Source organism: Ostrinia nubilalis, chromosome 13, assembly GCF_963855985.1.
Source record: "Ostrinia nubilalis chromosome 13, ilOstNubi1.1, whole genome shotgun sequence".
Lineage (NCBI taxonomy): Eukaryota > Metazoa > Arthropoda > Insecta > Lepidoptera > Crambidae > Ostrinia > Ostrinia nubilalis.
The window spans coordinates 38,056-62,348 of NC_087100.1; the positions used below are offsets into that span (position 1 = coordinate 38,056).

The 24,293-nt window shown below is 40.9% G+C and overlaps 4 protein-coding genes across 5 annotated transcripts; 2 read left to right on the plus strand and 2 right to left on the minus strand.

The window, feature by feature from the left end:
* Positions 1–265: 265 nt before the first annotated feature.
* LOC135077085 (uncharacterized) lies at positions 266–2,422 on the minus strand. The gene is made up of 3 exons (XM_063971666.1): positions 2,048–2,422; positions 1,584–1,704; positions 266–737 (listed from the first exon to the last, which is right to left on the minus strand). The coding sequence occupies exons 1-3, from the start codon at positions 2,258–2,260 to the stop codon at positions 436–438; spliced, it is 636 nt and encodes a 211-aa protein (XP_063827736.1). The 5' UTR covers positions 2,261–2,422; the 3' UTR covers positions 266–435.
* A 1,162-nt stretch (positions 2,423–3,584) lies between these two features.
* LOC135077385 (ras-related protein Rab-10) lies at positions 3,585–6,171 on the plus strand. The gene is made up of 4 exons (XM_063971916.1): positions 3,585–3,772; positions 3,978–4,177; positions 4,310–4,399; positions 5,121–6,171. The coding sequence occupies exons 1-4, from the start codon at positions 3,646–3,648 to the stop codon at positions 5,313–5,315; spliced, it is 612 nt and encodes a 203-aa protein (XP_063827986.1). The 5' UTR covers positions 3,585–3,645; the 3' UTR covers positions 5,316–6,171.
* A 201-nt stretch (positions 6,172–6,372) lies between these two features.
* Positions 6,373–8,073, plus strand: LOC135077380 (uncharacterized). Of its 2 annotated transcripts, XM_063971913.1 has the most exons (3): positions 6,373–6,483; positions 6,709–6,986; positions 7,117–8,073. In XM_063971913.1, the coding sequence occupies exons 1-3, from the start codon at positions 6,417–6,419 to the stop codon at positions 7,996–7,998; spliced, it is 1,227 nt and encodes a 408-aa protein (XP_063827983.1). In that variant the 5' UTR covers positions 6,373–6,416; the 3' UTR covers positions 7,999–8,073. The 2 variants fall into 2 exon arrangements, with proteins under 2 accessions (XP_063827983.1, XP_063827982.1); XM_063971912.1 differs by lacking the exon at positions 6,373–6,483 and having other exon boundaries at positions 6,491–6,986.
* Positions 8,074–8,079: 6 nt separating this feature from the next.
* Positions 8,080–24,293, minus strand: LOC135077382 (proteasome subunit alpha type-6-like). The gene is made up of 6 exons (XM_063971915.1): positions 24,080–24,293; positions 23,685–23,861; positions 22,473–22,628; positions 21,887–22,023; positions 17,620–17,756; positions 8,080–8,203 (listed from the first exon to the last, which is right to left on the minus strand). Exons 1-6 carry the CDS (start codon positions 24,153–24,155, stop codon positions 8,146–8,148), a joined length of 741 nt encoding a protein of 246 aa, XP_063827985.1. The 5' UTR covers positions 24,156–24,293; the 3' UTR covers positions 8,080–8,145.

Consider the following 24,293-nt stretch of genomic DNA (forward strand, 5'->3'; position numbering starts at 1 on the left):
TCTTGTGTTCGCGGCCAGTGGCCCAACGGCAGCACAAGCGCAATGGCGGCCATTACGTAAGCTCGTGTGCGTGCGGATTTTTGTCAGTGTAGTAGTGAATCAGCTGAACAGGGTGTTGTATTGGGTTGATAAGAAATGAAGTTGTTTCCTTAATTATCTCGGAAACTAGCCTGAATTTTTGGCTCAAACTTTGGGAACGTATTCAGTGTGACGTATACATGCTCCCATTAAACGGAACGTAGCTGATTTAGAAGGACCCTATATAGGTATATTAATATAATAGTAATATTAACTTTATGTATATCAGTTTGGGACTTCAAAATTGATTTACTTATGTCCTAGGTATATAAGGCAATAATGAAAAAGGACGTCTCGCCTACATAACCAACTACAACGTTTTCTGTCTTCAAAATACTTAATGCAGATTAGCAGACATCAAAGACGATGATGATGGTGCTGCAAGGGCGGCGGCGGCGCGGGCTGGGCCATGTGCGCGGGCGGGCGCTCGCGCAGGATGGACACCAGGTCTCGCAGCAAGTCTACCGCTTGAGCCATGGCCTCGGCCTGTTTCTCTGCTGCTAAAGCACTTCTCATGGCAGCTTCCGCTAGGAGTTCTTCGGTACCGATACGGGGACCGTCAGACGTCATTCCCGCTGCAGATCCTTCTGAACACATGTCCTCGTCTAAATTCGGTTTTCGGTCGTCGTCTGAGTTAGCACCGCGTCCACCGCCACCACCTAGAATCCAATAGAAAAAAAATAAGTCAGCACATTTAATGTCAGCAGTCAACAAGTACATTGCAGTAAGAATTGAAGGTATGCCATCAAAAACATAACTTTAAAAACACTTATGCCCATTTTCACCATCAATCCCTATTTTTTCAGTGACTCCTATGATAACACATAATAGGCATTTTGTTTGCATAGGGGTCACTTAAAAATTAGGGATTGATGGTGAAAACGGGCATAAGTCTCACAACTTAGCTCTTCCGTCTTCTACTGTGAAAAATGGTAAGACTACAGCCACAACGACATGACGAGAAAGCCCCGGTTAGTATGTAACAAAGTAGTAAATTCAAATTCATTTATTTGCACAGAAACATGGTAAGTAAATTCTCTTCCGGAATTTACCAGTCAACAGCATAGGTCGATTGTACAAGTATTATTTTGTGTTGTGATTAGTTACAAAGTAATACAATAACAACAAAAAAAATACCATTTGTAAATATTAATTAAAACAAAAACCAGAATAAAAAGAGTTAAATTAATGAGTATTCAGTACTTATTGAACACTAGCTTTCCGCCCGCGGCTTCACCCACGTGGAATTTTGTCTGTCACAGAAAAACTTTACCGTGCTCGTCCCTGTTTTATAAACCAGGATAAAAACTATCCCAAGTCCTTTCCCAGGACTCAAACTATGTCCCTGCCAAATTTCATCAAAATGGGTTCAGTGGTTTAGGCGTGAAAGAGAGACAAGACAGACAGAGTTACTTTCGCATTTATAATATTAGTATAGATTTAACATAATTACTTTTACTCGGTTACAAATGCTCAAGTACTAATAATTAGTACTCGGTACTTACAATCTTTGTTGCCGGAGCTATTGAGTATATGTTGCAGCCGCTCCTCTGCACTAGACAATTCTCCAAGTGCTCCGCCAGCAGCAGACTTCTTTCGAGCTTTGTATTTAATATCTGCCCAGTACTGAAATTCAAATTGAAGTGTTTATCAATAAAGCAAAATAATTCTAACATTTTTTTAGTTCCACAAATCTGATAAACGAAGTAACTTGTTTATATTTATTAAGTTGACAAATTAAAATTTATCTTTTCTCTTTTTTACACTGACAGTCCATACATAAAAATAATAATAAAACCTTTTATTTCCAACATCTCACAACAGACATTTGCAGAGACTTCTGCACTAATCTATTGCTTGTATCGCAACTGCTATTACAACTCCAAAAAACAAAACAAAGAATTTATTAATATATGTATGGATCCTCTGAACTTTGTTTACTAATACGGTAGGACGTGTTTATCCTTACACGGCACCACCTGTCTGGCGACTTGCGCGCTCCGCCGGAGTCCGCAGCCGCAGCGTTGAGCCGCTCCGCCAGCAACCGCCACAGCTTGCTCGAGCTGAACCTGGAGTACACCGAGTGCTTGCCCGCTGCGAAGTCGGGATGCTCTTCCATAAAGGTCAACAGAATATCCAATTGTTCCGGGCTCACTCTACATCTCGGCAACACAGCACTCATTGCTACTATACATAGCCGCAAGTAGGCTTTACGCCAATACTCATATATACGTAAAATTGTAAAGCAACCTCATAATTTTCAAAACAAAATCGAGATCACAGAGCACGATGAAATTATACTACAACAACAAGTACATCAACCACAGACAAAACAACAACTGACAGACTGACGACCAGTGTTGCCAGGCGGGTCTAGTCAGAAATTACCAGAAATATAAAAAAAAGTAACCTTTTTGAATCAAAAGTAACCTTCATACTTGCGGAGCGATGATTGTGTAAGATTGTTCATGGATGGAAAATGAATACAATTGATCATCTAAATTCGAAAAGTGACCAGTCGTATAAAAACGTTTCATGGATTTGCGTTTTATTATCGAAAAACATTCGCTAAAACTCATTTTTTTTAACAAATAATAAATCAAATTCAAGTTTAAATGCACTTTATGACATAATTTTTAAATTGTCACTATTAATATTTTTTACTGAATAACCTGTAAAGTTAATTCTACAATTTCTGAAAAATCACCTAAAAGTAACCTTTTCATTAGTGTAACCTAAAAGTAACCACAGCAGTTCAAAAGTAACCTAAAAGGTTACAAAAGTAACCTTCTGGCAACACTGCTGACGACCTGACAGCAAACTGACCATAGAGCAAAGTAAAAAAACGAAAAACCGGAAAAAACTGATGCTGCTTTTACACTGCGCGGGAATTAGCCATGTCAAGTTAATGTGAATCCGAGATGTGAACACGCGTAGGCGTAGTCACACGTTACATATATCTACCTACCGTAGCGTAGCACTTTGACAACGTGTGACTGCGGTTTTCCAAACATGAAAATTACTATGCAACTACATTAGCAACTTTGTTCAATTCAGTATTCTGAAAATCTTGTTTTATACTTTTTCAGCGTCGTTTTTTGTCGTAGTTGGGTTTTAGTTCAAATAACAGTAAGCTTTCAAATAACAATAAGAGTGACATTAATTACAGGAGGGCGCTACTATCAATATTGGTTAATTTTACGTTTCAGTCACTGGACTATAACCATTGCATTATTATATTTTTACACTCTGGTAACATTGATGTCATGGAAAATCGAATGAATGAATGAAAAAAGAACTTGTCATGCTTGTCATATTTTGGTTCGTCGTATAGATGACCCACGCTGAACTGTCCCACCAAACTCAATGACAGGGGGGCGCTACCATCGTTCAACTATATGGTTTCCAACATGGCAAAAATCTGAACCAGCGATCCGGTATTGACGGTGGCGCCCCACTGTCAATGTCATCGACAGGACAGTCCAGTATTTTGGAACTATACGTACATCATCTGTCGGATGATTTTGGATTCTCATTTTTTACATTTCTATTGTAAATTACGACGAAATGGCTAAGAAAACTTACGATTTGTTATTTAAATTACTCCTCATCGGTGACTCTGGTGTAGGCAAAACTTGCATATTGTTTAGATTTTCAGATAATCATTTTACAACAACTTTTATATCTACTATCGGTAAGGAACACCTTTTGTGATAGAATTTAGTTTTGTGACTGAATGCCCGCTTTCCATTTCTGATTTGATGGAACGTAACATTGGGTCACAGCGATTCTGGAAAATGAGATTTATGGAAAAGTTTCTAGTCTTCTCGGTGCAGACGTCAGGATGTTTACCATAAAAGGCGGTAGGGTAGTGCACTAATCTATGTTTGTTTTTACAGGTATTGACTTCAAAATAAAGACAGTAGAACTGCGTGGCAAGAAAATAAAGCTCCAAATCTGGGACACAGCCGGGCAGGAGCGGTTCCACACCATCACCACGTCGTACTACCGCGGCGCCATGGGCATCATGCTCGTGTACGACATCACTAACGAGAAGACCTTCGACGACATCGTCAAGTGGCTCCGGAACATTGACGAGGTCAGTTTGTTGGTATCACAACTTGTCTATAGTGTTCCTCCAAATACTGCGATCATAAGCTGTGTAAACTGCAAGATGCAGATTTAAAATCTTTAAAACACCTAAATAAACATTTATTGTCTTTTTTGGCAGCATGCTAATGAAGATGTAGAAAAGATGATACTGGGTAACAAGTGTGACATGGAGGAAAAACGTGTGGTCAGCAAGGACCGTGGTGAGGCGGTGAGTAAGCAATTGTATCTTGACACAAGCCAAGGTCACTTCCAATCACAACACTTAGTTTTCTATCTCTTGATTTAGATATTTTTCTTGTCAGGTCTTAACACACACTTACTTTTATATTATCCAATCTCATCAATCAAAATCTGTGTACAGACAACAGCACGGCTATAAAGAATAGCACCTGTTACCACTAAATAAGATGCGGTCTGTACATAAAATCGCTTATTTATTGACTAGAAATAGGATGACATTATCACCATTTGTTTTACTTTGTCGTCCAGGCCCAAGTGACCACCCAAAATATTATATTCATGAAAAATGACCAAGAGAAATAATAATAAGAGTTTAAGGTTTTAGAACTTAGAACTTATAATATAAGTTCTACTTAGAACTTATAATATAAGTTCTAAGGCCTGGTTTCCACCAAGGCGAAGTAGAGAAATGTTTTGAATTAAAAATCACATTTCATTCAGTTTTGAATGAGTCACTTGAGCCTGGCGACCTGGCATATTTTAATGTAATAACCATTTATTGCTTCATGCGTCTTATTTTACTGCTAACAGAGACCTCCCCAATGATATCTGCCTATAAAGTCGCCTTAATATCTACACTGCGCCCCTTTTCCCTACCAACGTTGTGCAAATTGAAATTCGAATGTTTAATATTTTGGAAACGGCAACATACATTATCTTAAAGCGATCCCGCCTCTCGTCGCCAACAGATAGCGCGCGAGCACGGCATCCGGTTCATGGAAACGTCGGCGAAGGCGAACATCAACATCGACCGCGCCTTCTCGGAGCTGGCGGAGGCGATCCTGGACAAGACGGCGGGGCGCGAGGCCGACGCCGACCACGCGCGCATCGCCGTGGAGCGCCGGCCCTCGCGCGCGCCGCCCGCGCGCGCCTGCTGCTCCTAACTCGCGCCGCCCGACACGCGAACATCGCTTTAGGTCCCGGCGAACGTTCATATTTTAAAGGAGAACGTTCCGGGACGCGGGAGCGTCTGATCGATCGCCGAATTTGTGGCGTGTTTCATCTGAATGTCGAGTCATTAGTGTTTAATTACTTAATGGGTCTTCTGTATAAAAACTTTTCAAGTTAGTATTGTGGTGAAAAGGATTAAGTAAACTTTTAAAGTAAAACTATTGAGATTCAATGTATGTATGTACCTATACTTGATGCAGTTCAGAAAAAACACCAATTTTCATACTTAAATGAGAGGCAAATGTGTTTTTTACTTATTGTTAGTGTAAATTCATTTATTTACTTACATTATTATTCTATTGCTACTTACGCAAGCGCAACGACACTACGGCTGTCGCGTGCAAGCTCGATTAGACTTAACTTTATTCAGATTTTTTTTATTTGTCGATAAATAGTCTATTTACTCGCATCATATGTACTGTTTTTTATATTCAACCTTGTGCGGGGTATGTATAAGCTTACTTGGTGGCTGGCGGTGAACAGTGACATATCTGCGAAGCAATAGAAAGCCCCCCAACCAGCATTTACCCATTCTATTATATTGGTGTAGTAGACTTAAGTCAAAATTTATTTCGGTTGGTAGTGTTTAGGGTTATATTTCTCAATTCAATATTAAAAGTATGCTGACATAACCTTGATCCCTGTATCCTTCATTTAGATTAATTTACGGTGTACTCTAATAATAACTTTGATAAATGGAATTAACAGAAATACTATTTTAACGTACGGCGTATGTGTGCCGTCGTTTTTTACCTGCTTTTATAAATAAATAAACACATCGGCATTGTATATTATGTTCATATTAAACTATTGTCGTAAATAACTGCCTTTTATTTTGACCGGAAAATTTACTAATGCGGTACTTGCCTGAGCGATGTTCATTAGACTATACATAATATGGGAATAATGAGTTGTTATTCCTTGTTGAGCGCGACGTTGTCGGTTTTATCTCGGGGTCAGGCGGAGTCAGCGGGACACGGCGCGCTCGCAGCCCGCCCCAGTGTCGCCCGCGATGAAGTGTTATCATTCTCGCCATGTTCGTTCTCGCGTGTAGACTTATTATTGTTGTGTCCTGGGTTAAGTTAGCGGTCACCACTGATCGTGAGTACCTACTTATCTATTATTTTTTGTCTATTGCAATCGTTGTAAATCATAATACTTCTACGCGACTTCGAAATTAGCACTCTTAAAGTATCAATACTCCGATGATCACGTTGTGGCATTTTTGGTGTCTGCCAATCTACTCTGAGGTGTCGTGTACCGCTTCGAATCTGCAACGTAAACTTCCGCTTCGAAGGTTGAACGCTGTCGTGTCCCCTGTTCCAGCGCCATGCATAATAGACCTGCAGTGTGAGGAGTGCATCCCGGACAACATGCCGCTGGTGACGTCGCACCGCGCGGCCAACGGCTCGCTGGTGGCGGCCAGCGGCGACGAGCTGGCGCTGTCGTGCGGCGCGCGCGGCAAGTTCGCGGCCTACCCGCTGCACGGCGCGCTGGCGGCCGCGTGCGAGGCCGGCCGGCTGCGCGTGCGCCACGACCGCGCGCTGCGCCACCTGCTGGAGCTGGGCTGCCAGGAGAGCGTGTTCGAGGACGTGCTGCACCAGGTGAACGCGCCGACCGGCACGAACGGTCGGAAGGCCGGGAACTATATTTTATGAAATCACTGGACGACAAAGCGTGCGTTTCGTTCACAATCTCCATGTGTCCAAAACGATGTGTGCGATCTCCGTTCAGGTGGAACACTGCGCGCCGCCGTCGCAGGGGCGCGCGTACCAGGTGCAGGACGGCGCGCGCGGCGTGCGGCGGCTGGCCACGGTGTGCTTCGACGCCGACCGCGGCGTGGCGCTGCACGCGCGCGCCTCCAACGCCCGGCCGGCGCCGGTGCCGGCCGCCGCCGCCGCGCCGCTCAGCCTGCTCGGCAACTTCAACCACCTGTTCGACGCGCGCACGCGCCTCGACGCCGAGCGCCTGTACGCCGACGCGGCGCGCCTCAACCGCCGCCTGCGCGCGCTGTTCGAGCCCGACGGCGTCGCGTTCGCGCACCAGGAGCTGGCGGCCGCCGAGCTGCTGAGCGGCCTGTACTTCGAGGACCAGAGCGCGCGCGTGGCGGCCCTCGCGTCCAACAAGGTGGGCGTGTGGCGCAGCGTGGCCGAGGGCAACCTGCGGGCGCTGCAGCGCGACGTGGCGGCGCTGCTGCGGGCGGCGCGGCCGCGGGCGCTGCGCGTGGTGGCGGGCACGCACGGCGTGGCGTGGCTGCGCGCGGGCGGCGGGCGGCGGGCGGTGTGGCTGGGCGCCGGCCGCTTCCCGGCGCCGCGCTACGTGTGGACGGCGGTGCTGGACGCCGCGCGGCGCCGCGGGCTGGCGCTGGTGGTGCTCAACGACCCCTTCGTGGCGGTGAGCGAGATCCGCGAGGCGGTGTTCTGCGAGAGCGCGTGCGCGCGGGTGCCGTGGCTCCGCGAGCTGCGCAGGAATCGCAACTACGAGACTCCCTTATACGGACTCGTGTTTTGCTGCAGTCTCGGCGACTTCTCGAGTGTCGTGACGGAAATGCCCCGTGATATCGTCGAGGGTGTCACGCGAGGGGCCGAGGGCATGTTGATCGAATCAGACTTTTGAATGCGACCCTTAATTTGACTTATGAGTTTTTGTAATGCAGATAATATTAAAGTGGTTTTCGTAATTGGAAATAAATTATAGTTGTTTTTTTATCATATATACTTTATTTAAAAAAAAGATACAAGCAATTTTTTGTTGTTCATTCACCTAATCCTTTTCAGCGAGGGCAGTGAGGTGCCTGTCGATTTCACTCTCGGTGAGCATGCTGGAAAAGTAAAAGACATTTATTAAATCACATAACAATATTATAAATACGAAAACGACCCTATCCGATAATTCGTCTAATGTTTCTACTCCATAAATAAACTCGAGGCGGGCGATGCGTTTGTGGGGCGTAACTCCCACATTAAAGAATGTTAGGGTAAGGATGCTATGCTATGAGGATGTGAGTGATGCTGACGGGTCGGGAGAGAGGTGGAATGAAAACGACCAGTTTGAGTGACTGTTAAAAATACACTGATTTATTGCTATAAAGTATTCAATGCGTTCGTCGCTAATTTGGGTCAACCGCGCAAACGCTTACTTAGCAATAACTTATTAGCTATATGAAAAGTGAATACGTTTGTACGATAGCTCGTACATCTTTCCCACCAGAAAAATAATATAAAATAAGAAAGAAGAATGTTTAGTGGATGCTGGGGAAAAAGATGCCTATCGTTGCTCCTTGAATGATGATTGTGAAGTTTATGCTAAATGATATAAAAGATTGTTAGGTGATATAAGGTGATTCCATTATAAAGGGTTAGTATTTTTACGCTACGAGATGCTTATGCTAAATGTTTTAAAGACTAACGATAGAGTCTTTAATATTCGTTATCTAAATCTACACTTTCACTAGGGATGTTAAACTTCACTGATCGGGACACCATCGGCGAGGTGCCTTTATTAACACTGAACAAGCTTTGAGACCGCACTATGTCCGCCACTTCACTAACAACACTAGCACTGACGTCACTGACACTAGCACTGAGATGAGGTCTCGGGGCGGGCGCCGGCGCGCCCGTCTGCCCCGGCTGCTCTGGCTGCTGCGGCTGGGCCTGCTTGGCCCGGTTGATAAGTCTGCTTCTTATCTTTGTATACGCAAAGATACTTCCGACGACTAAAATGACGACCACGAGACTGTATGACAGGGTGTAGTGGTGTACATCATGAACTGTCAGTGGATCTGACTGACTCTGCTTTAGTGTGTTTATTTGCTCTTTTATTTGGTTATATTCCTGTTCATTATCCTTGACGGGTGGAAACTCATAATGAATAGATGTGTTAAGTAGTTTATTCAATACTGAGACTTGCGGAACCTCCATCTTTTGATTTATGTTGATGGAGTTGATGTAATTATTATGGGCATATAATGAAAATGAATCACTTTTTAGTGAGCAACCTTGACCGATATCTATGATGCCATTGTTCTTGAGCGTTTTCATTATCATATTTGTTGACGGACAAAAAATACGAACATTACACTCGTTGCAACAAGAGAACAGCCAAGCGTTTTGCTGATGTAGCTTAGTCCATTGATCGCGACAGGTGGATAACGACGATAAACAGGGCGACCCACTTTCATTGTTGCTGTTTGATATATTAATTGTACAAAATGATTGCTTCAATGATAAATCATATATAGGTTTGTCAAAGGAACATAATATCTTTTTGACTGAAACCGTTATGCATGATTTGAGTTCATCTTCTGAGAGGAGTATGACTGTATCCTTCCTGGTGTTGTATGCAATATAAGGTAGTTTTGATGTAATTTGATATGATAGATGATTCGATCTCCTCTGTGGAATGCTGATGATTTTATTAACTTCGTAAATGTCAGTGCTTACTAGCGGTAGTTTTATTTCGATTATTAAGTAGTTATTGACAACCCTGCCGGAGACTTTTAATAACTTGTAAATATCCTTTATTTCCTCATTGTTAACAGGTAAAGCTAAGCCACCTTGTAAGTGACTTGATATGAGATTGATTTGATCCTCCAATTGTTCTGGTGATAGTAGATGCATATCAATTCGACCTTGACTGATATCTGTCACAGTGTCCAGTAGACTTTGCTGTATCCTCCTTAAGTTGGATATGATGATGCTTGCTGCCAACGCTGATGATGTGATATAAACTCCATTTTTATTATCTAATGCTATTTGACCTACTTCCAGTGAAACGTTGTTTAACCTTTCCTTGATGAATGAAAATTGTTTGTTCATATTAACTTCATTGCGTTTTAATATGTTGTATTCGGCTTCGAGGACAACAGTTTGGTTGCGTATTAGATTTCTCAGATGATTTTCATTCCTTGTAATTTTTTGAATGTCCTTTTCGTATTGCTCGGCAAATCGCTCGTCGAGGACGCCAAACAATGAGTTTGCTATGTATCCAACGCCGTTAACTAGGCCTCGTTTCTGTCTGTTTAATGAATGATGAGTTTTAAGTAGTTGGTTATAGTGTCTAATTTCCTCCATTTCATGTTCTAATTGATAAGTTATACTGTTGAACTGCGAATTTGGTTCAACTAATTCCTTTAGGTGTAAAATGTACTGATCCATGTTTGATAATCCTTGCCAATAGGTAGACATGTTATAATAGACTATTAGTTTCCACTCGTCTATTATATGTTGTAATCCTGTCACTTGATCAAAGTAAAGTCCTTGATTGTTGTTTTCTAATGAGGTGACGTTGCAAGTTGCTGATGACGTCACTTCTTGTTGAGTACTTAATGTCAACAAAGAAAATAACGTAAATAGTACTGTAGAGACTGAAAATTTATTAGTTTTTGTCCTGGTGCGCTTATTTGTTGCTTTGCTATCAGGTAACGTGTGATTTGAAGGTTCGACTTCATCGACATCGCTCCTGTTTTGACAGTTATCTGTCGTGTCTTCCTGCTCATGAACTGGAAGTAGACATAATTTAGCTATAGGACGTTTGATAATGCCACACTTCGTCTTCAATGTGACAACACGAACGTGTCCATCACTTCCTGGATGAACCTCCACTACTCTACCTAAACCCCACCTGGTGGGTGGTAGGTTTTCGTCCTTGACAACGACAACGTCATTGACTTTTATGTCCTCCTTGTCTGTTAGCCACTTGCTACGCTTTTGCAATGACTGTAGGTACTCATGTGACCATTTCTTCCAAAAGCCTTTAGTCATCGTCTGAACCAATTGCCATCGTATTGGAAGATTGATGCCTTCTGAGTTTGAATTTGGGTGTGAGTTTGACAAAATAGGTCCACCTATAAGGAAATGTCCTGGTGTCAAACTGTTGATGTCCTCTGGATTTTCACTGAGCGAGCACAACGGTCTCGAATTTAAGCACGCTTCGATTTGAGTTAGTAGTGTGCTAAACTCCTCGTAGGTTAATTTCTGTGTACCAAGAACCCGCCGTAGGTGGTACTTCATGCTACGGACCGCTGCTTCCCAGAGTCCTCCAGCGCTGGGCCATGCTGGTGCGTTAAAGTGCCAGTTTATTCCAAGTTCACTGATGCTGCTGATAAAATCCGTGTTAATAAGCTGTGCTGATTGCTCGTATTCCTTTTTCAAAAGTTTCGAAGCTCCAATAAAGTTTGTTCCATTGTCGCTATACATTTCTTTCGGTGTGCCCCTCCTGGCGCACATCCTCCTGAAAGCTGCTAGAAATGCTGGTGTGCTGAGGTCCGACACTAGCTCTAAGTGTACGGCCTTTGTACTCAGACACACAAATATGGCAATGTAACCTTTTGAGGTTTTTATGCCACGTCCCTTGTTCGCTTTTACCTCCACGTGACCTGTAAAATCGACTCCACAGTGTGTGAACGGCCGCGAAGGTGTGACCCTTGGTTTGGGCAGGTCCGCCATAACTTGACCAAGGTTTTGCTGGCTGAAGCGCCGACACGTAACACAACGCCTCAGTTGTTTTTTAACGGTATTCATTCCGCTTAATATCCAATATTTATCTCTCAAATAAGACAATGTTAATTTTGCTCCTCCATGTAAACAATTTTGGTGTGCTTGTTCTATCAATAGTTGAGTGAGGCGACTGTGTTTCGATAAAATGCAAGGATGTTTAGTTGTGCTATTGATGCTGGAGTGTTTGAGTCGTCCTCCTACTCTAAGTAATCCTCTCTCATCCACGAAAGGGTGTAAGTTTGCTAATTTGTTGTTTGATTTGACGTGACCTATTTTTTGAAGGTCGTGAATTTCCTCTGCAAATTCAATTGATTGATCGTATTTTATTATTAGTTCGTATGCATCGCTTATTTCTGTCGAAGTCAATGACTTGCAATGCGACACGTTTACATTTTGCTGAGTTTGTGGATTACGACACCGTGCAATAAATCGCGTGATCCATGCTACGATTTTTGCTACTCGAGATATTGAGCTGTGTGCACACAAGAGCTGTTTTATTATCGGTTCGTCTCCTAATTGAGTTGTTGCTACAATTTTTGTTTTCCTGACTTCAATATCGGGTTCCGGATATTGAATGGGTTCGATGTCCTTAGGGTTGTTTAGCATCCATTGTGGCCCTCTCCACCACATGGGATCGGATGCTAATTGTTTGCTAGTCAAACCTCGGGTGGCACAGTCAGCTGCATTTTCTTCTGACTTTACGTGATGCCACTGGGATGCTGGAATGACGCTAATGATCTGTTGAATACGATTTGCTATAAATGTGCTCCATCTGTTTATGTTTCCCTGAAGCCAACCCAACACAACCATAGAATCTGTCCATGCGTATAGAGTTGCGTTTTCATGTGGAATGGCTTGTAAAATTTTGCTGACTAATTGGGATGCTAATAGCGCTCCGCACAGCTCTAAGCGCGGTAGCGATATTTTCTTTTTCAGTGGTGCTAGTTTTGTTTTGGCGGCCACGATGTTCGATGTGCGCACGCCTTTAGGATCCACTGTTACTATGTAAACAACACAGGCGTAAGCCTTTTCTGATGCGTCACAGAAACAGTGAATTTCGTAATTTTGAAGTATATTTCCAATGTATCGAGGTATAATAAATTGATCAATATTTTCATAATCTGTTTTTAATGCTATCCATTCCTTTTGAATATCTAAAGATAATTCGGTATCCCATGATGTTTCTATTTCCCATGCTCGTTGAAACAATAGTTTAGCTCTAATGCTAATAGGTGAGAGCCAACCTAACGGATCAAAAAGCTTCGATATTTCAGATAATAATTGTCTCTTTGTATGCTTTTCTTGTTTACTTTGTTCAATGTTGTTATTGTGAAAAGTAAAAGTATCAGGCTGCGAATTCCATCTTAATCCGAGTGTTTTCCTGGTTTCCGTGCACTTGAAATCGAATGGAGCATTTAACTGATCTGCTGTTAAATCCTCTACAAGCTCTGGGGTGTTGCTGGACCACTTCCTGAGGTTCATTCCAGCACTTTTTAGAATTTCTATTAACTGACGACGTAATTCCTTTGCTTGATCAATAGTGTAATGACCGCTGAGAAGGTCGTCCATGTAGAACGAATGTTCAACTGCTGGTGCTGCTAAAGGGTAGTTAGAAGCTTCATCTCGTGCTAACTGCTGAAGTGTCCTCATTGCGAGGTAAGGCGCGGCCTTTGTGCCGTAAGTAACGGTTGTAAGTTCATATTCCTGCATGGGCTCCTGTGGTGAATCCTTCCAGATGATTCTTTGTAGATGTTGATCCTCCTCCCTGATTAAGATTTGACGGTACATTTTTTCAATGTCCGCTGTTAGTACATAGGGGTACTGTCTCCATTGTAGAATAAGTCCTAATAAGTCCTTTTGTAAGTTAGGTCCACATTCCATGACGTCATTGAGGCTGTATCCTGAGTCCGATTTAGACGATGCGTTGAACACGACACGTAATTTGGTTGTTGTAGATTCCAGGCGCAGGACACCATGGTGTGGTAAGTAATACGGTAAGAGCTGTTGTTTGTTTGCTAAGCGCATGTGACCTAGTTTCCTATATTCGTTCATGAATGCATTGTAATCATTGGCTAGTGGTTGATTACGAGCCAATCTATTTTCCAGTTGTCTAAATTGTCCTATTGCTTTAAATTTAGAATTACCAAGCTTTTCCTGGTAGCCTGGCTTCATTGGTAATGCGACCTGATAGCGACCATTCTCTAGACGCTTAGTAGTTTCTTGATAATAATCCTCGCAGTATTTCTCTTCAGGTGATAAGAATGATGATGATGATGATTCCGTTACATCCTCGAGTTCCCAGTATTTTGCTATCTCCTCCAGATTGTTAATAACGACGTGACAATTGAAAGTTTTTGTTTGAACGCTCCCCGAAAGTATCCAGCCCAGTTTAGTCTGTTGTGCTATGGGAGCACGGGCGGGACCTTTGATGAGACCGTTCATGATGATATCCGAGTATACGCTTGCATCTAAAAGTAAATCAGTCGGCTTTGAGATGTTATATTCGGGATCCGCTAAATTGATGTTTTGAAGATGATTCCATGATTGCTTGTTAAACGTTTTTGTTGGTAAGTTGTTTATTAACTTTGTAACTACTAAAGCTTTCGTCACAAAGGCGAAATTGTCGTGGATGGATTGACACTGCAAAGTTACAGCGCCTTTGCTTTGCTTCGTTCCATTTCCTACTCCTAGGACAGAGGCGTGGTAGCTCTGACGCTTTAATCCAAGTAATTGTGCTGCTCTCTCCGTGATTAATGAGATCTGCGAGCCCTGGTCTAGCAAGGCGCGTAGAGTAACATAGGTTCCATTGGCTGCTTTAATCCTTATTAGCAATGTAGTGAGCAAGATCTCCTCATCTTCACTCGCCACGTGATTGACATTGTGCTGTTTGCTTGATGTTGACTTGTTTGACGTCATCGAAACGGCCGATTGTGAGGTGGTCGGGGCCGATGACCTCCGTTGCACGAACGATTCATGAAGTATCGTATGATGCGTGCCATTGCATTCTTTGCAACGTTTGCTGGAATGACATTTACTGTTGCGATGCAAATGTAAGCAATTAGTGCAGACGTTTAATTTTGTAATTGACCTCAATTTCTGTTCAGAGTCCATGCTGATGAAATTTTTACATTGATATAATACATGTTCCTGATTACAAAATGGGCATCTTGTATTTGTAGGTACAGAGACTGTGTATGCTGGATAAGATCTCTGATAGTTTGGCTTGCTAAATGATTTTTCCGAAAGGTGACGATTGACGTTGTTGGTGGATTGTCTGTTTGTAGATAGGGTTGTTTTCTCTCGTTTATGATAGACGGTCTCAAGAGCTGTGAATTTGCTCTCGAGGAAGGACATTAGCTCATCGAGTGATGGAAGCTCGCGAGGTGCTTTACGCGCTTCCTTGTAGTCGCTGTAAGTTTCTATATCCAGTTTTTTAGAGATGAGATGAACTAACAACGGGTCCCATGTTGTTGTATCGATCCCTAAATTATGTATTGCGTGTATACATTCTGTAGATGTGTCATACAATCTCCTGAGTTCAAATGCTGTTTGTTTTTGTATTGTTGGTTGGTTCAAAAATATGTCAATTTGTTTAGAGAATAACACTTGTGGGTTATTATAACGATGAATAAGTAGTTCCCATGCTATGTCGTAATTTTCCGCCGTAATATGAAGATGCTGGATTAGTCGTTCTGCGTCTCCCTTGACTTTCCCTTTGAGATGCTGCATTTTTTGTGTTTTAGTAAGTAAGTTGCTGTTATGGATCGCTTCACAGAATAAATCATGGAAGGTAGGCCATTGTGTGTACTTCCCAGTAAAAATTGGTATTTCCAGTTGTGGTGTACTTTGCTGTAAATGTGCTGTAGATGCTAGTTTCCTGTTCAATGCTCGCTTGATGTTTTTGTAGGATGATTCCACACTTGATAGCTGTTCCTCGTAACTTCTGTCCTCTCCTTGCAGAAAGTTGTCAATTTTTAGATGAAGATTATCGATAACATTCCATTTTGATTGTACGTTGCGAAGTTCATCCTCCAACTCCCACTTTTCTGAAATTCTGTCAAGGTTGATTCCTGTTATAAGCCTATTAAAAGCCCTGAAGTTGGTTTTCTGCTGTGTCATTAACTCCTCTATTTTTTCCGTCCATTGTGTTGCTGTCTCGTTTGTGTTCCTGGATTCTCGGGGTTGTGTCTCCATTTCTAGTAGCTTGGATCTCTGTGCTAATAGTAGGTTGCGAGTTGATTTATAGATATCGGTTGCTTTTGAGTATATGTTATCCGTGAAATATACTACGTCGGATTTACCGGGATAGTCCTGAAGTAATTTGTGATTCCTTTCAAAGTCCGCCCAGTGGTTTTCCAATGCGTCCAGTCTCATTTTGACATAGTCCAATGTCTTCCTGGATTCTGAGTCTTTGTGAAAGTTGATTTGTATTTTTTGTATTTTCTTGATGTTTTCCTCCTGGTAGTTAAGTAGGGTTTCCATTTTTATAGGAATAAAAGTGCAATAAGAGCAAATAAAAAAGAACGATCTTACTTTGAGGATGCTGCTGTGATTTCAAGTCTCCTGACTTGCGCTGCGATGCCTTGCTGCGTGCTGTCGCGGTGTAGGCGAGCCTCCTGGCCCACGCCTGAACGCTGATGCTGCGAGTACAAGCCTCCTGGCTGGTACTTTGATGCTGATGCTGTGAGTACAAGCCTCCTGGCCGGTACTTTGATGCTGATGCTGTGAGTACAAGCCTCCTGGCCGGTACTTTGATGCTGATGCTGTGAGTACAAGCCTCCTGGCTGGTACTTTGATGCTGATGCTGTGAGTACAAGCTTCCTGGCTGGTACTTTGATGCTGATGCTGTGAGTACAAGCCTCCTGGCTGGTACCGTAATGCTGATGCTGTGAGTACAAGCCTCCTGGCTTGCGTTGATGATAGCACTTCAATAACTTAGAGAGCACTAGTTCACTGGTTACACGTTCCGTGACGTGGTGTTAACGTGTCAGTTGACAACGCGAACTATACTGCACTGTACCGGAAACGCGAGATCAAACCAGTACGTAGGATCGAAGGACCATTTAATGTGGGGCGTAACTCCCACATTAAAGAATGTTAGGGTAAGGATGCTATGCTATGAGGATGTGAGTGATGCTGACGGGTCGGGAGAGAGGTGGAATGAAAACGACCAGTTTGAGTGACTGTTAAAAATACACTGATTTATTGCTATAAAGTATTCAATGCGTTCGTCGCTAATTTGGGTCAACCGCGCAAACGCTTACTTAGCAATAACTTATTAGCTATATGAAAAGTGAATACGTTTGTACGATAGCTCGTACAGCGTTTCCATACTGACTTGGTACAATAAAAACCGGTCAAGTGCGAGTCGGACTCGCGCACCAAGGGTTCCGTACAAACCTATAGGTATATAACTTAAATTTTGTTACAGCTTAAAGGTACTATAGACCTTAGTATTTGATATGAATTTCAATTTAATACCTCTACGTGTTCATGAGCATGTTGCTGTCGCGCTCGCACACTCACTGCGGGCGCGCGTCGCACAGTCGCGACAGAAATATAATTACGCGCGAGCGATAAGGATGGGTAGCTTGGGATCATTGGACAAAATTCTACGTAAGTGATTTCACTCGATTATTTCGAGTTTGCCGCGCGAACCAATTCGCCCAGTGTGGACGCACCATAAGATTTCCGTTCTTTCCTTCCGAGGTACGGAATATAACACGGTCGCGGCACTCACTGGAAGTCGGGGTTGTCCTTGGTGACGATGCCGACCTCGACCTCGGACGCCTTGAAGTCCACGGACAGCACCTGGCTGAGGCAGGCGATGGCCAGCTGCACGGCGTCGGCGGCCGCCAGCTCGCCGCGCTTCTTCAGCTGCAACAAGTGCTCACAGCTCGTGGATCAACTTTATATGGTTCACTAGCTGTGCCCGCGACTTCACACGCGTGAAAATTGTTTCAATAATATTACTTGTTTTTGCAACGTTTTTCTTTACTGCTCTGCCCCTATTGGCTGTAGTGATTTTATTAGTATTAGCATGTACTATCATATAGGGTAGGTATTAAAGTGCTACATTTCTGGGGAGTAGTAGTTCATACAAAATGTCCAATTGTTCTTTGATTTGATCATTAGTTGGTGTTGTTATTATAGCTGTTATTAACTAAGGGCTGATTTTTCTATCTCTCTGAAGAATAAACTTGTCACTTTAAGAGCCATTTTACATTTTCGTGCGAATTTCTAAGATTTTGGAAGCATGAATTACTATCTTAAGCAACACCCAGAGATTATTTAATAACTGCGAAAGATAGGTCAATCCTTGGTGTTGACCATTAATGAAACGGATTTACTAAAACTCTTTTGCTTAATTCACAGTGCCCCATCTCCCACAACCATTTTACGGAAAAATTGCCGCAGACTCATTTTCAAAGTCCTGTATCTATTATTTATGCTCATATAATAAGCTTAAAAATATATAGTAATCATCGGACATATATTCTTGTAGTCCATTAATGAAATAGATTCTTGAATTTCATTACCATTATTGAGTAAAATCTAAAAATAATTTGGCAAATTTGAAGATTAACGTCACATTTTGATCGTGGTTTTTGATTTAAAAACACAGCAATAACTGAAATAAAAGTATCCCAAAATAAAGAATATTCATTGTAGAATTGATTTCTACAGTTATTGTTTAAATATTAGTAACCACTTTGTCAAAATATTGATGTGAATATCAGTATAAATTACAATACGCAAGCCGACATCGATTAGTATGGCGCGAGCGCCCGTCAAGGCAGGACCTGTGTCATTTTTCCCGCCGTGACGTTTACGTGCGTTTGTGTCGTGAAGCGGTGATTTGTACGGCGACCAAATGCATTTGATACTATGCCGAGAGGCTGTTTCGAGTCGGCCGGCCGAGCAGAAATTGAAATGATGAATTTTAATTTCTTTGACGGATCTGGGTGTAACTATGTATAATATGTAGGTACCATGTATTTAATTTAATAAATAAATTATAAAAAGTATATCCATTATGCTAGCACCCTTAACACAAGCATATTGGTTGCCTACTTTTGGACTAGATGGCGCTGTGAAATTGTCCAAAGATTTGTTTATTTATTTATCCGCTTTGAGTTATGTTTCGTGAAGAAGAAAAAGAAGCGTTTTGTTTCGAGAGGGAAGCTTTGTTGTTAAATCTATACTAATAAAAGAGGAAAGATTTAATTGTTTGTTTGTTTGTTTGGAGGCAATAGGCTCCGAAAAAAAATTCTTTCACGATTTAGAATCCTAATTTTTTTCTATGTAGGCTATAAAATATTTTCAAAAACTTTAGTCCAAAATCTTTGATAAAATTCGACGTTTAATAAATAAATTAGATAACATATTATTGATACTTTTTTTTCAGTACGATTTTAGTACTTGTTTTTCAGAAATTCTACGATTTAACTAAACTTCTTAAGTGTTTATATTTTATGCATAATTTATTAACTTCTAAAATATACATATATCCTATTGATAGATGACGTGCTCCGTATTTTATTAAAATTATTACCTGACTAGGTTAAAAAGGTGTGGAATGTTATTTTGGAGATAACTTGGTTCCATAGAAATATAGAGAGATGCTAAGTAATGCGCTGAGTTCGAAACTCAGTGTCGTATTAGAAATTCACACACACAAAGAAATCAAATTATGTGCTCATTATCCACTGCGGTATCAGTATTCAACGTTCGAATAATCTTTAGTACTATGCAAGCAATATAAACTGTTTACATAATGACTTCGCTACTGTCATCATTGCTTTCACAAGCAATATGTTCCAATTTGTCCCTTGTCACATTTCCCTTTAGTTTCTGTGATCTGTGCTTGTTTCTAAGTTGATATCAATGAAATATTCCTTAGTACTTTTGATTTAAATTATTTTTTTTATTTTGATACGTGTTTGAAAAATCAAGGTCAGATAACAATAAAATAACAAGTGAAAACGTAACATTGCATTGCAACTCGCAATTTCGCAATATTGATGAGGAGATTCCATTGGAAAGTCTGTATTCATTCCTAGGATTCCCCTAACACCATCAAATTCAAGAGAATTCAAGAGAGTGCAGTTTCCCATCTCATGCTTCTTATGGACCACGGTTTAAAATAGTGTGGTTGCATAGAGCCTGCAACGGGCAACCGCGTGCGCAGCTGCTCATACTAATTTTCGATACAAAAGTAAGTGTTGGCGCCCTCACGAGTTTTAGCGGAGTTCTATATGGTAGCGGGAGTAGACTTAATGGAAATCTATGCTTCTCCGACGACCAGTTGTATGTGGAATACTCCAGAGTATGCGCACACAATAGCCTGGTGATTTTAGCACCTGAAGGAAAAACAAAAAAACATTGTTTACAAAGAAATCCGCGGCAGGTGTAGTGTTTTAATTTTGTTTTAGAAAGATCTCATAATTTTGTAAGTATTCAAATATTTAAACATAATAATTTGTAGATTCTATATCAAAAAATATAATCATTTAACAAAATTAATTTTCTTAGAATATTTTTATTCTATTAGAACCATTTTCCACTTCATCGCAGAAGAAGTCGCGGGCAAAAAGCTAGTATGAAATATGTAGTATTGCCCGCGGCTTCACCCGCTTGAAATTTAGTTTGTCACAGATCGTCATAAATTAAAGCCTATACATTGTTATTCTGGTCGACGCCCCACACTCGGCCTCGTCGGCACACGCACCGACGATCGCCAAACGGCTAGAGTACCTTCTGTACTCGCCACTCTGCCCGGTGAAGCTGGAAAAGCTCCTCAAGCTACCAGCGCGCGTCCCTTCAAAAAAAAAAAAAAAAAAAAAATCTGGTCGACGCCAGGGATGGATGAGCGTCGCTGTCGCTGGCGACAGGGTCTTCTGGTTCAGGGTTCATGGCGTAGGTCTCAGTCAAAATGAAATCCACTCGTAGAAATTAATAAACTCAGTGTATTCACGAAAATGATTACACACAGCACTAGAGTCGTATCGGAACTGAGTGAACCAAAGGTCTTGCGATAGGAACGTCCGACCCGAGTGATAGTTGAACACAGACTGCCTAGTACTGCTGTACTGTACTGTAAAGTTTCATCAAAATCTGTTCAGTAGTTTTTGCGTGAAAGTGTAACAAACACCCAGACATCCACACAAACTTTCGTATTTATAATATTAGTAAGACTAGTAAGAAGTAAGATAGTAAGATTAATTATTTTAGTTATTTGTTTACTTATAATAATATTTATTTATTTATTTCTTAGCTCTGTCTGATAATGGATCTGGAGGAGATGCAATGGCCACCTCCGTAACAAAACAATAGAACCCTATGGAGTTTTGGCTTGTGTGATTCGCCTTGACGTATAGTTCGTATCCAGGGTCCGATGATGGAGCTGTAAGGGGGCAGATTTTTTTTTACTATGTGACTGTCTTTATTTAGTACTTAATATATATTTTACATATTATACCTATTCGTGTTTCATTATTCGTATCCAGGGTCCGATGATGGAGCTGTAAGGGGGTAGATTTTTTTTTTTCACTATGTGACTGTCTTTATTTTGTACTTAATATATATTTTACATATTATACCTATTCGTGTTTCATTATGAATCGAAATATAAAAGACTTAATAAACTCTATTAAAAATTTAAATTAATTTATCAAGTTTGAATACCTCATTCTACCTTAAAATTAATACTTTAAATCAAGTCTTAATACGGTCACGACTCAAGATTTTTTTGTCCATTTCAGCGTTCTTTTTACTCTTTTGACGTTGCGTTGACAGCTTTTACCTAAATTCGCGCGGAATATTTTTGTGAAATGGCTCTTAACATATTGTTGAAACTGTCAATGTGTTCAACTTATTCTTCAGTTAAAAGTTAGCCGACGATTGAAAAATCAGCCCTAAATCAGTAGTAAAAAACGACTACTAATTCTTCTAATCTTATAGGATCTAATAAAACTTTCGTTTTATTAGAGGTATTTATTTTATACCTTTTTCTCAAGATAAGCATTAGCATCCGTTGTCTTTGCCCCGGCAGCCACAGCTTTGTACGAGCAGTAGTAGCCCGACGGGTCCGTCTTGTACACGCAGGGGCCGGACTCGTCGTCGTATGCGATCAGCATCATACCTGCCGAGAACAACAGCAGTTCCATTTACGATCTACTAGTATTTGTCGGCAGCTTCACCTGTATGATAATCAGTTTGTCACTTTTATGTTACATCAGAAATTGGCCAATAAACTAAATCCTACGTCATAATACAAATAAAAAAAAATAGGTTTTATCAAAAATTTATAACTTGAGAATGGCTGTACCGATTTTCATGGCTTTTTGATTTGTTGTACTTGTCTCCGACCAGAATAACTATTAAAAACCGGAAAATTGACGAAATAATAAATAAAAGAAAAAACATTTTCCCATGCAAAATGTTCAAGGATTTTGTATTTTTTGTTAAATACCTATACAAATGTACTCAAGCAAAGCCAGAGCGGGCTGCTAGTTTTACATTAATCAAACTAGCTATCATTATGTTTTACTTCAACATGGATTAAGTTCACAATCATATTGATAAACTTACTGCATCCAAGAGGTCGCATTTCAGCATTTTGTGTGTAGACTTGGGAGATATCAGCAATACGACGACACAGTATATGAACCGGAATCTCTGTGCCATATTTGTATTGCCAATTGGCAGCTTCATATCGAGCCCTTTGAACTTGAGATCTACTGTCCGCTGAAAAATAATAATATGGATGCTATAGTATAATTTAAAAAAACTACTTTTAGTTTAGATTAAAGAAGTAACTAATTAAACATTAGGATTAGGGATGTAACAATACATAATTTTGCCAATACAATACCAATAATTTTATTGGTGATATTCAAGGCTTAGTAGATAATAAATCAAAATGTATACAGAATCAACTTTGAGAAGTGTGCAGTGATAAATAAAAACTAAATAAAGTGGTGATTAAAAGGAGTGTAGCAAAAAATTTAACTATGTTTGAAGAAACTTTCTGTGGATAATTTTTGTATTATTATTCCATTTTCTTCCCTAACTTTTGATTTTTTGACGAATTTCAATATCTAAATACAACTTGTGATATATCATTGGAAAGAAGAGTAGCTAGAGATGTTTTTAAAATCATTGGCAATCAATAGCAATAGTTGAATTTTTTATCGTGGTTTGTACTTTAGTTAAACTTTGACGGCTCGTAACTAGCTATCCAATGCTTATCTGGATCTGAAATTTATTTTATTTGACTAAACACATATTCGAGATTAATATTAAATAAAAAAAACAGTTGAAAACATGAGAGAAAAAATTTAAGCAGTTTTCAGGTCAAATTTCGGAAATAAATAAATACAAACAAAAATATCAATTAAAAAAATGTAGCTCACTTAGGGTCAAATGGGCGAACTTGTATTTTTAAAATGACCTTATCTATACACCCACGAAGTTTGTCTAACCTTCCGCCAAACGCCCTGTATGTATTTATTTATTTAAAATCTTTATTGCACACACAATAAACAGTGGTACAACAGGCGAGCTTAATGCCAAGTGGCATTCTCTTCCAGCTAACCAGAATAATGAATGAAGAAATGTATAATCAGAAACTAAAATTTTCTTAGGCAAAAAGTCTTAAGTGAAAAATATGAATTATTGCAGTGACGAAATGTAAAACATTAAGCGCGAAACAAACACTACTGACTTTGAACCGTTTAATGGGTTGTATCGGAATCAGTACATCCCTAATGATTAGGATTAACAACAGTAGGAAATGGAGACCTATCATGCCGGTCATGACGCAGCCGATGCGGCTGGTGAGGCGGAACAGGTGCGTGACGGACGCGGCGTCCAGCAGCCGGTCCGGCACCTTGCGCTGCGCCGCCACCACGGCCGCGTCCGCGCCGCGCAGCGCCACCGACGTCAGCCCGCCCTGGTTGATGGCCTTCAGTGCGTACTCTGCGAATCGAATTCATACACTAACACTGAGGATGACATTACAACTTTTGCCTCTAACCTTAATATTACTTCAATCATTTATATACGTATAGATCCATCTGAGTTGATCGAAAGCCAAAACAATATAGCTTGGTATTTTTTACACAACTGAAAGCCTTACTGATGTATTGCATTGAATTGAACTGAGTTTAACCACAAAAACAACTTGCAGAACTTACCAACTTGATAAAGCCTTCCTTCAGGAGAAAAGATGGTAATATGTCTATCAAATCCTGCACTGCTTTCCCGTGCCATTATGAATATATAATGGCAAAAAATGCGTATTATTAGTTAAATCTTAAAACTAACTCGGAAAACTGAAAGAAAAACTGGGTTGACAGACGCTTGCGGCTTGCTTGACAAATTGACGGTCGGTCGTTCGTTCGTTCCCAG

Coding starts and splice junctions, on each gene's coding strand:
- LOC135077385 (XM_063971916.1), top strand. CDS start 3,646: ATGGCTAAGAAAACTTACGATTTGTTATTTAAATTACTCCTCATCGGT. Junction 4,178..4,309: donor GGCTCCGGAACATTGACGAG/GTCAGTTTGTTG, acceptor CTTTTTTGGCAG/CATGCTAATGAAGATGTAGA. Junction 4,400..5,120: donor GCAAGGACCGTGGTGAGGCG/GTGAGTAAGCAA, acceptor CGTCGCCAACAG/ATAGCGCGCGAGCACGGCAT.
- LOC135077380 (XM_063971912.1), top strand. CDS start 6,588: ATGATCACGTTGTGGCATTTTTGGTGTCTGCCAATCTACTCTGAGGTG. Junction 6,987..7,116: donor TCGAGGACGTGCTGCACCAG/GTGAACGCGCCG, acceptor ATCTCCGTTCAG/GTGGAACACTGCGCGCCGCC.
- LOC135077382 (XM_063971915.1), bottom strand. CDS start 24,155: ATGGCACGGGAAAGCAGTGCAGGATTTGATAGACATATTACCATCTTT. Junction 23,862..24,079: donor AGGAAGGCTTTATCAAGTTG/GTAAGTTCTGCA, acceptor TTCGATTCGCAG/AGTACGCACTGAAGGCCATC. Junction 17,757..21,886: donor ATGCTTATCTTGAGAAAAAG/GTATAAAATAAA, acceptor CACTTGTTGCAG/CTGAAGAAGCGCGGCGAGCT.
- LOC135077085 (XM_063971666.1), bottom strand. CDS start 2,260: ATGAGTGCTGTGTTGCCGAGATGTAGAGTGAGCCCGGAACAATTGGAT. Junction 1,705..2,047: donor CGCCAGACAGGTGGTGCCGT/GTAAGGATAAAC, acceptor TTTGAATTTCAG/TACTGGGCAGATATTAAATA. Junction 738..1,583: donor TAGCTCCGGCAACAAAGATT/GTAAGTACCGAG, acceptor ATTGGATTCTAG/GTGGTGGCGGTGGACGCGGT.